Genomic DNA, 12075 nt, shown 5'->3' on the forward strand with positions numbered 1-12075 from the left:
TATTTTTAGACACCAGCTATCTCGGAATACAAACGAGCTCTGTGGTTAAATTCTTGATGACTGTAATGTCTCGCTCACGATCAGGACTATTTGCGAGAATTCGTAGATTCAAGGCTCAGAAGAATAATGGTTACGTCATAAGTCAATGCCATACGGACATAGTATTAGGTTCACATATTTGTTTGTTTTTTTTTTTTTTTTACTTGTTCGCATAATTGTGTTTGTTTATCTTTATTTTAATTGAGAAGGAAACTACATTTCAATAAATATTTTTAGGCCAGGACAAGCGTAATACTAACCCATGAGTGTTGGGCAGTAATTATTCTATTTTTTATTAAGAGGACATACAATGGTCCAAAGACTCTGTAAAACTTCATTTTAACGTTATTAACAGGCTTCGAGACTTCGGACCCAATAGAGCTGTTCAGTGGGAAATCCCCATAACGGCGTACTGAGTATAGTGGTAAGCCCTACAGTGGGTGGGGGTACTGTAGAATGAATGCCAACAAATACGCAAAGGAAAACGCTCTGGATTTGAAGATTCTGATGAATAATTTGGTTTTCATACAAACCTATTTTCAAACTGTGTCTGAAACTATTACACTGTTAGAAAAGTCGGAGCAAGAGATGCCGGAAGCCCTCAAGTTAGTTGAGAAAATGACACAGAGAATTAATGAGGCAGCAAGTACACCGGTTACTGAACGTGTAAAACAGAAGTAGAAATCAATTTTATGTAAAAATAACGGATATGGAACATTGTGTATTGTAAATAGCAAATTAGTGGACATAGAGTCACCCGAGAATAAAGGACTGTCTCTTAGAGACTGCAATGATGTTAGGTTTCTTCTTTTTGCTTCTATCACGTCATGCGACGTAGAGCGCAGCTTTTCACAGTACAAACTGTGTTTGGCAGATAAGCGAAAAATATTTACGTTTGAGACGCTGAAAATGTATCTTGTAGTAAGTTTACATTGCAATTCGGTACTGGAACTGCACTTCCTAAAGACGACCAATAGGATAAATGAAGAAATTAAAATTGTTACATGTTTATTTCCACCATTAACACTGTGTATAATTAAACAAAAATTCTTATAAAAGACAGGAGAATAAATATTTTTCACATTCTTTTGACATTGTCATTGTGTAATGTATATTTACTTTCAGAATGTACATATGTATATCAGTGCGGTGCTATTTCTCGTTGGGGAACAGGTCAGAAACAACACTAATAATAATAATAATAATAATAATAATAATAATAATAATAATAATAATAATAATAATAATAATAATCTGTATTATGATTTAGCAACACTGCCAATTCCTTTTTTTTTACTTCATTTACAACTTAATCAGAAAAAGAATATTTTAATATAAAACAAATTAATGATATTATATTATTGCTATTATTATTATTACTATTATTATTATTATTATTATTATTAGGCCTAAATATATAATACCGTTAACTAAAAATAAATAAACCTCAAACCTACAATTTACCGCTTGACGAGCACCCAGTTAACCATTTCACAGAATTATAACTACTTTGAAAATGTCTTAGTGCCGAGATCATGAAAAGCATGGGGCTCTACCTCCATGACCCCCTAAGTGCCTTCATGGCGTGTGACGGAGATACCTTTACCTTTTACTTTGAAAATGTATTGTATAAGATTTTGTTTTAGTTTTAAGTTCTGTAAGGAGACGAGTAGTTTGCCATTCAAAATAACCGAGCTTTTCTCAGCTAAATTAATCGAACTAAACGCTCTCGACTTCAGCTGATCGATAACACAACACTCGCTGTCTTGGTTCGCATCAGGACGCTCGCGATCGGTCTCGTTGAAGTTGGAACAGCCAGGAGTCACCTGTTCCATTGCCATTATTTAGTCAGATTTAACTCAGGCTGCGAATGCGTAAATCATATGGATTTTTAAGAGCTATTGTATAATTTCACACACAATATTATGTCACACGAAAAACTCTTCGAACTTAATTGTTTTCCTAATTATACTGTATAAATAAACTAGCTTGATGAAACAGTATATTCCACACTTCTCAATACTCCGCGAGGGAAGAGGTAACTTCTACAGCTTCCAGCGATAACTCAGATAAGTTCGTGTCCGCTCGAGCCTACTTCGGAGAAAACATTGCTTGCGTCTCCTACTCACATCATCACGCACAGCAGACGAGAAGGGCTCGAGTCGTTTTCACTTCACTGCAATAAACCTGCTAAGTGCGAACGATAGCTGTTTTCGCTTTTCGAAAACTGCAAGAAGGCCTTATCCTTTAGAATGGAGTATATCTCACAATCTCAGTTAAGGGGGCAGGGAGGAAGGGAACAGCCTGTTCCCTCTGTTCCATGGAGGAACCGCCACTGGTACATGTTTCCCCATACTACCGTACTCTATTCTAAATAGCAACGTTGTTACCTCAACACATCTCTACCTTTCACTACCTGCAGCGAGTCAACAACCTATAGTACATGCACAGTAAACTTATTCTATCGGGTCCCAAGTCTCGAACCCTGGTTATTAAGGAAAGAAAAAACTCATTGTGACGATGGTCGAACCCGCTCCCTTCCCCACGACAAGCACGTGACGAGACGAAAGGCCCCATTCTGAGTGACACGTGTCGATCTCCTCACGAAGGTTATGTGAATTGCGCTATGGAACGACCACTAAGAGTCGGACCATTACTTTTTTTTTTTTTTTTTTTTTGTACTTTAGCCAGTCATATTAACAGTGTTCGCTATAACCGACTTCAACTACGTATAGTTTATGCGTCTTATATTTTCAATTCTGAAAATGAGTAATAGTAAACAAATGAGATTGAGATGCGGAGGAAGATGGACATCGTGACACGTATAATTAATGTTGCAGAATAACGTGTTAACAGTCAATTAAGCAAGACAACTGACATGTGTGCAGTCGCGTGCATAGGATCGATCTGAAGTACGTCTTGTTCCAGAATAACATCTATTTGTTTATTGTTAATTAATTGTATCTATTTGTGTTTAATTGTTTTTAATTTGTCGTGGATATATACGTTGAAAGTTTCATTTTTTTGTATTTTGGGTTTGTTTTATTTATTTATTTATTTATTTATTTATTTATTTTGCCTTTAAAAAGTGGGTTGCGCGGCTTATTCCATGGCTGGGGTATTCGAGAAAATACGGTACACCCAAGTTTTATTGTCAAGAATACAATCACACTAGTTACGCACAAGTTACCACAACTAAATAGTATACATCTTGATTACACAACTTTTAACACTGTATCACTTAGGCATTTAACACAAGAAAGTCTTATCATATATATTCCGAACTAAAGAGTAGTATAATGTTCACATACGTTCAGTGGTACCAATCGTGAAGAGCCGAAGAGATTTAAAAGGAATACTCTCATACAAATGGGCATTTTACATTTTGATGACTTTTCAATGTTGGGAAAATTGCATTCCGCTGTAGCGACTACCTTTGAAAATGAATTTTAATGGAAATAATTTGCGAATAAAAACGTTACTCTTATACAAGATATGCATGAAGAGAAAACAGACAACGATAGAAAATTATATAATATTATCGAAGTAACTTTTGGGGACAGTTTTCTATTTCATTGGTTGCGCATGATACAGACTCTGAAATGAACTTTTGCAGTGTATAATATAATGTTATCTGTTTCCACAGGTCCAGTTCGCTTTCCTCGTTTTTCACAACTTGCCCACATTTATACAAAGAGACTGTGGATTCCCTGCGTTCGCGGGGGGAATGATATGTTTAGAAAACTTATTCCTGTTTTATCTCTTCTCGAAATTCTACGTGAAGACATACTGGAAGACAAAGGAAAACTAAGTTCTCGCAGTTCCCTTCTCACTCCTCAATTTGTGCATTCCACACGAAGGAATACGAATATACAAACTCAAAGTGAGTACTCTTAACTTGTCTTTTCAACACCTAGAGCTATTACTTCCAACACGTGTGCAAATTAAACAATGAACATTTTCCGACAACAGTCACTTCGGAGTTGCTTGCCTCTTTCCGATGCTGGTGTTAGTCTCAATAGATCTGAAATGTCGTGTCTGAATGACTATTGTTTTATCACTTGTTTTGTGAATTTATTATATGTGATTTTTTTTTCGCTGATATTCTGTCGAGAATAAAAGAGTGAGGCATAATTTTATTCTTTTCTTTTGAAGTAATAAACATGCTCACAATTACAATCTATCACCATTATAAAATGTATGGAATAGGCCTCCTAACCTCTTCTTTTTCCCACAAAGTTTTGTTTAACTTTAAACTTCTTCTCTCTAGTACAATCCACTCTCTCTCTCTCTGTTGTAGGCACTACTACATTTTCAGCTAGCTGATGTGAAAAAAATATATATAAGACGGAGAACCAGTTCGCCGTACAAAGCCGAACCTGCAGGACCAGTTTTTACGAAATTCATATTATTCGGAATTAATTTACGTTTGTCATATCTAACAAAGAAATATTTAAGAAATCCCGATAACATTATTTACAGAATATAAAATTTAAGACACATTATTGGTCCAATAAATTAAATATAAAATATAAAATAATTGATAAAATCCTTCAATAACTGTCCTAGTTTATTAGCATAATGAATTATACAAATAAAAAACATTAGGTCATAGTTACAATTGTAATGTGACTAGCGCTTTAGCAGCGTGTGGCATCATCAGGTCTAAAAGAGTAACATATATCAATATGCCTATTATAAACATAAAAACATGAACAGTGTGCAAATATAATATGACCTTGCAAAATACATGGCGAAGATTATAAAATCATTGGTTAAAAACAATGTCATACGGCTGACTGCATAAACACAGAATTGCGAGCGAAAACAATTATTTGGATGTACAATTCTTAACTAAAGTAGGTTTCAATATTTTGTATGTAAGTAATTAATAGTCAATGTATTAAAATTTCCAGATACGAGGCGCATCCATAAAGTAACTTTCCCACTCGTCCCATAGCTAGCGCGAAGCGACTGCAAAGTTATGTCCTGGCATGGCACATGCGCTAACGAAACTTCCCGAGTGCTCTCAGTAGCTTCGTTGCATTGGTTGAAAATGGACGCTCCTATTCCAGCTCCCGCCGAGTGTGAAGTGCGGTCAGTGATAAAATTTTTTAATACACAGGGCATAGCGCCGATTGAAATTGATCGTCAGCTGTGCCAGGTCTATGGGCAAGCAGATTTTGCGTTGCTGCTATAGACAATTTTCAGCAAGACGCCAAAATGTGCATAACGAGGAGCGCAGTGGGAGGCCAACCATCATCACAGTGGAGAAACGCAGCATCTGCTTGGTAATGACGTTAGGCCCATAGACCTGGCACAGTTGACGATCAATTTCAATCGGAGCTATGCCCTGTGCATTCGCAAACTTTATAACTGACCGCACTTCATACTCGGCGGAAGCTCGAATAGGAACGTCCACCTTCAACCAATGCAACGAAGCTACTGAGAGCACTCGGGAAGTTCCGCTAGCGCATGCGCCATGCCAGGACATTATCACGTACACGCAGTCGCTTCGCGCAACATATGGTTTGCTAGCTGTGGGACGAGCGGGAAAGTTACTTTATGGACACGTTTAGTAGCATACGTTAAAATAGAAATCATCATAAAAAAAAAATACAGTGTTAGATTTAGATGCACAAAATAACAAAGTTAAATGGGGTAATGCTTTGCGGCAGTCATCATGTCGCAACGTTATGAGTACGTATTGAAACATCTGAAAAGAACAATAAAAAATTTAAGTGAAATGAAAAAGATTGAAAATATGTTTGTGCGAGATCGTGCGTATTTGCTTGTTTTCCGCACAGAACCAATACGCGGTAAGTGTGAAATACCACATTCAGTATTCCCAACGTAACACACATAACAATTTCCCTCTTCTTACCGCTTAAGCGCGACATTCATTTTACTGCTTTAGGCTTTTAACATATTATCTTTAGAGTCGTTTAACATAGTAATAATTATAAATTGGGAACTTACCACTGCAATTTCACTTAAATTGCAATGTTAATTATTGTTTTTAAATATTTGAAAAAATTAAGTAAAGTGTACTACTCCACGAAACTTATTGCATTCCTGATACAAGTAACATTAAGGAAGCCGTGAAAAAACCAACAAGATTCCAGATGCCGATGTTATTATTACAATATGTTATATAAATAATATTGTTAAAATATTAAAATGAAAAATAAATCATTACATAACCTTACCGTTTGTTTTAAGTTCGCATTTATAGACTGGGGAAAAAAAAAGACAGACGTATATCACGGCCTGCTGGAGTATAGTAAACACAGAAAACATTTTATAGCAACAATGTTGAAGAAAGATATTTTGGTTTTCCGAAGTTGCCGTCATTAAACAGAAACCAAGATGGAGATTTCATTGCAACTAATTAGACATTCCTCTTTCAGGTATGTAATAAACGATCTTCGCACAAAATAATGTACGATACACGAGTGGTATGTTTGTTTTCATGTTCTCGGAAATTAAAAAAGCTCAACTACGTTTCGCTTTTTCAATCTTTCCCTCGAACATAAAAACATCAACATACCGCTCTTGTAACTTATATTTTTATTTAAAAAGTTATCTAATAAAGGCTAGTTTAGCACGCTCGTAGCGAAATGTCTATGCATAGCACCCTAAGGGACTCATTTGCACGATATGGTCTTCAAAATTCCAAAATATGATCTTTAAAATACCACCCTGCCATTATTGGTGTTGTTGAAAATGATATTAGAACCTTGAAGAAAGCATTGAAAAAACGTTTAAGCGATCCAAAGCAATGGAATTATTGTAGTATGTCTTGCTTAATAAGCAAATGAATCGCTTATTAAGAAAGGCCCTTTGTCCACAAAATAGGCATTTTCATTTTATTGTATGGATGAAATCCTTATACCAAGGCGCTTCATATACGCAAGAAAGGCCGCATGTCCAACTCATTGTGTGTGTAATATGGGGTTTAGTAATAGCTGTTTATTTACGAATGGCCCTATGTCCTGGAGTAAAGACCTTTCATAAATAAACTTGGGTAATAATGGTTGGTGAACGGAAATTGGAAGTATGTAAAAAAGCATTCATGAATCTGTTAGCTATTGGTAAGAAGGTTACAAAAACTCATTTTATTGGATAAATCCCCAAAGGACAAGAGAGGCAAAGAACCAAAGACTATTCCAATCACTACAGTGATGCAAGTAAAAGATCACATTGCAAGTTTTCCCTTGAAAACAAGTCATTATTCATCCAAGGAAGTAGGCTACACTACCTTTATGTAAAGTTCGATATTAAAAAATGTATACTCTTTTTAAGGAGAAATATTCTGATTGTTCTGTAAAATATAGTTTTTACTACATTTTTAAAGAGCATTTTGGCTACAGATTTGATAGACCGCAGATAGATACATACTGTGATTACGAGGAGCTTCACTCTTAATGAAACTGCTAAGAGAGTGGCAGAAGCTCAACTAATCGTTCACAAAAGAAGGAGCAATTGATTTTACTTTTATGCATCACTGAAGCAAATGAAAAATGTAATGTTTTATTTAACGACGCTTGCAACTGCCGAGGTTATATCAGCGTCGCCGGTATGCCGGAATTTTTTCCCGCAGGAGTTCTTTTACATGCCAGTAAATCTACTGACATGAGCCTGTCGCATTTAAGCACACTTAAATGCCATCGACCTGGCCGGGATCGAACCCGCAACCTCGGACATAGAAGGCCAGCGCTATACCAATTGCGCCAACCAGACCGACGAAACAAATGAAGGAATACTGCAAAGATAAAAACAATATTTTATGTTTGACCATTGATTATATGCAGAATATATATCGGCCTCATATTCCAATCCAGCAGGTGTTTCACATTCCGCTGATATTGAATGTATTTTCTATTCACAATGTTAAGTCTGGTGAGGCCTACTTTTTTGTATATCATGAAGGCATTGCAAGGAAAGAGAGTAGTGATGTGTGCTCTTTCTTCCTCACATATGTGAAGGAAGAAGTGTCAAGCAACATCGATGAGCTGTTTATTTACAGTGATAACGAGCAAAGCAAAACAAAAATCATTCTATGATTTGCTTCTTGATGGCACTTGTGCATATGGGTCGCTTTTCAAGAGTTGTGTATGGACTACCAAAACGTGGACATTCATACCTGCCAAATGACTGGGATTTTGGTACGGTGAAGCGCAGCCTAAACAAAGTGAATAGACATACATTCAGAGATGTGATAGAAATTATTGCAAGTGCAAGTCACAAATTTCGTGTTAGGCTTGTTAAAATTGAAGACATCTTGGACTTCCAAACCTGGTGCTCCACTACGTATAAGAAATCTCCTGCATCAGAAGAAAGCCAAGTTCACAGATTGAAGAATTCTAAGAAAGGAAAGAGAAGTCTTTGCAATATCAACATACCACGAGTTCATCTGGACAAAGAAAGAAATGGATACGTAGAGGCATTGCCTTACGTTGGAGGATTACAAACCAAGCACTTTATATTTGCATTTTGAGTAGAAATAGCTTTGCCAAACTAAAAGGCTTACACTGATTGTCAACCAATTACAGAGGACACAGTTCGTGACCTGAAATCGCTTTTTCCCGACATTCCCAAAGACAAAAGTGAATTGTTCCGCACACTCATATCTTCATGGTCAAAAAGCAAAGTAGGAGGCAAGTGGAGGAAACACAGAAGGGAAGAGGTAAAAAAATAAGGAAACACAGACCTACATCTCATGCTTTCTGCTTAATTTTGTAATAAATGTTTAATTGAAGAATGGAAAAATTGTGTTTATTTAAGAAAGGCCCTTTGTCCAGCCTTTTAAAAAAAGCTATATGCTTGACAATTTTGATGATAATAACTGAAAATTTCCTTAACATGTTCCCTTTATTTTGTAGTATAACATGTCATGTTTTCAGATTTTTAAAAATATTTAGTATTTTCAATAAACAGTTTTCTTTAATTTCCCACAAAAATATGTTTTTGGACAACGGGCCTTTCATAAATAAGTGATTCAAATATTTACTTCAATATCCTATTATTTAACAAGAGTTAAGTCAGTTTCAGGGTTGCTGAAAATATATATGTCAGAGATTGTATGGGAGAGGCAAACTGTGAAAGTTGTAAGTAGTCGTAAGTGAAATTGAAAATATAATTCCTAAAAGACATGCCGATCAAATAAAAAAAAAATCTGTAGATTTGTGATGTGTTGTACAGTATTTAGTTGTTATGAATATATGGTAACAATAAATATGGAATATTAATAGTAACTCCTTAAAATGTAATTAAAAAAGTTTTATACAAAAGCTGTTGGAGATAAACCATGCAATATCATATCAGTGTTAAAAAATTAGTTATTCATGCAGACAGAGTGTGAGAATAAACTTCATTTTTTTAATGGCACCCTATATTAAAATTTATATATTCCAAATCTCCATTAAATTTTAGGCATAAAAGTGTAGAAATTTTATCCATTCACCATAGTTTCGTGGACTTGAAACTTGAAACGATAAGTAAGTAAAATCATGTTGAGTAGGTAATAAAACTAAACAAAACATTATTACTAACCAAACCCGAATGGATTGTCATCGTGTTTTTTAATATGAAATAGACTCGCTTATTTTAACAGGTGCTGTTATAATTCATTTGCTTCATTCTCCGATAAAATGAATGAATGAATGAATGAATGAATGAATGAATGAATGAATGAATGAATGAATGAATGAATGATACGCGATCGTGCATCATTACACGGGAATTTGGGGCTGGGAGGAAGTATGTGTGAGCTCGAAGTCTTTTCGTCACTTGTGTCATTCCAATCTTTACTGTTTCGTTTGCTGAAATATGAAAGAATTTTGAATAGAAAAAGCCAAAAATGAACGTAACCTAACAGTAAATATAGACAAAATGGGATCGATTTTGCTTAGGAGTAATTGCTATAGAAAGAGAGAGAGAGCGAGAGAGAGACATATAGAAGGTATAAACAGAACATTTGTTTCTCCCTCCCCACCCACCCCCCATCCCCCCGTTATTGTCGCCTCTCAAAACAAACATTATGGGTAAAACCTATGCTACATTTTTTTTTTTTTTTTTTTTTTTTTTGCAGAACCGCAATACTGTGTCTCCATAGTTACTCCGCTTCATGACACACTGAAAGAGAAATGTTGAGTTTCTCCACTTTCTCTCCTGTTACTACTCTATCACAATTACCTCAGTTTTTTTAGATTTTACTCCAGTGTTTATTAGTATTATTTTAAAGTTGTATTCAACCACTATACAATAACAAGTTACGTACTGAAAACTTTTGTCTGGTCTTTCTTTCTTTCTTCCTTCCTTCTTTATTAATTCCTTCCCTTATTGCTCTTTCTTTCCTTCTTTCTTTCGATCAACGGAATTTTTTCCTCTATTTTTCAGAAACATTTTAAATTACTGAACTTGATCACCTTTACGTGTGGACAAGGTAAACAACTACGCTTTCGATGATGAGTTGAGTTAGAAGCTACTGCTTAACGCTAGAGCTCATTCAACATAGTAGGCCTACAATTCCCTACTTAGTGGGGAAAATGTGACTCGCGAGCACATTGTGGCTCGCAATGATAGCTATGCATTTTTCTTGCTTCCTACCTCCCCCAGTCCCCACCCTCTCACTCACTGGAGTCAAACTCCTTTCCATTTGTATTTGTCTCTGACCTGCGGGCGGCGTATCGTCGCAATGTTTCTCTCGAAACCATGTACAGTTACACTTAAAAGGAATGAGACGACTCTTGGTCGTCGGAAGTTAAAGTTCTACAGCGCGGTTCACTCGATATCGACGTAACGATACATAATATGAGAAATACAGCAAGAATTGTTACGAGGACCACAACAAGGACAAGGACCAAAATAAGAATCACGAAGAAGACGGCCATTTAAGGCCACGATTTCACAACATAGCTAGGGTCACAAGCTATCATTGCTTCTCTGTACCGAATGGCAAATGCCTGCTATGGGATTTACATTCTAGACTGCTGTTGTCACTGTCTTGTCTCGGTAGCTCATATAGTAGCGTGTCGGTTCCACTGCTTAACCGAAACATCTCGTGTTCGATCCCAGGTGAAACTTTTTTTATTGAGGTGTAATTAATTTCTTCAGAGTTCCTAGACTATCTAATTTGTCGAAAAATATGAATAATTTATGCCCAATTTCTGGGTCTTACAAGTGGGCTGAACCTCGTCAAAAAAATAAATCTTACTTGAAAGTTAAGAGTATTTTTCCTCAAACAAAAATCACAAGAAACAAAAAGAGACATGTCAACTTAAAATCTTGTCCACATGCCATCAGCTTCTATTACAGCTCTAAGTCGGTCCGGCATGGATGTCACGAGATTGTGGAATAAATTCTAATCCCCGGCGAGATCTTCCCAGGTTTCAAGAACTTGATCCCACAATTCGTCTCGATTTCGAGGGCGTCGGTGGGCATAGGTGGCTATGCTTCTCTTTTTCAATTCCGCCCATAAATTTTTGATGACATTCAAATCAGGTGACTGAATTCCTATTCGGCAGCACCTATAATCAATGGCTTGTATGAACATGATAAACAAATCCTGTTTCCAATGTTACTGAACAATTTCAAAATATTAATTTAAAAACTAAAAAAGGGTCGTAAATGCTGTATCTAGTGATTATTTACATTTATGTCTACAAAATGAATCTTGGAAAAACGTTTATGTTACTGGTACTACTGATATTAAGAGTCAATGTATTGTATTTTTCACTTCATTTCAGAATCACTTCAGTGGATGTTCTCCACTCAATGTTGTGAAAAAATTGCAAAGTAAAATCATGTAGATAATGCAAGGGCTTACAAATCTCATGTATTAAAAAGAAAAATCTATATGTAATAAGCTGCAATGTAACTATCCTCATATTCTTAAATACTACAAGAAGTACAGTGTAATTTATCAAAATTTATGAGAGAGGGAAATAGAACACACTTGAATAGAAAAGCACAAAATCCAGATAATGCAATTAAAGCTATTCGGAATATTATTAAAGTTAAACTTGTAGATGT

The 12075-nt window shown here is 35.7% G+C and overlaps 1 protein-coding gene across 4 annotated transcripts in view; it reads left to right on the forward strand.

The window, feature by feature from the left end:
* The window catches only part of LOC138710598 (very long chain fatty acid elongase 7-like), a 58745-nt gene extending 48418 nt beyond the window's left edge, over positions 1-10327 (forward strand). For 2 of the 4 annotated variants that reach the window (XM_069841598.1, XM_069841599.1), the window contains exon 7: positions 3686-4173. In XM_069841598.1, the coding sequence (XP_069697699.1) occupies positions 3686-3850 (165 nt within the window). In that variant the 3' untranslated portion in view covers positions 3851-4173. Of the gene's footprint in view, positions 1-3685; positions 4174-4339; positions 4490-10132 lie in introns of those variants that run through there. The other 2 variants (XR_011335277.1, XR_011335278.1) reach the window with 2 other exon arrangements.
* Positions 10328-12075: the final 1748 nt, after the last annotated feature.

This window comes from Periplaneta americana, chromosome 12, assembly GCF_040183065.1.
Source record: "Periplaneta americana isolate PAMFEO1 chromosome 12, P.americana_PAMFEO1_priV1, whole genome shotgun sequence".
Taxonomy (NCBI): domain Eukaryota; kingdom Metazoa; phylum Arthropoda; class Insecta; order Blattodea; family Blattidae; genus Periplaneta; species Periplaneta americana.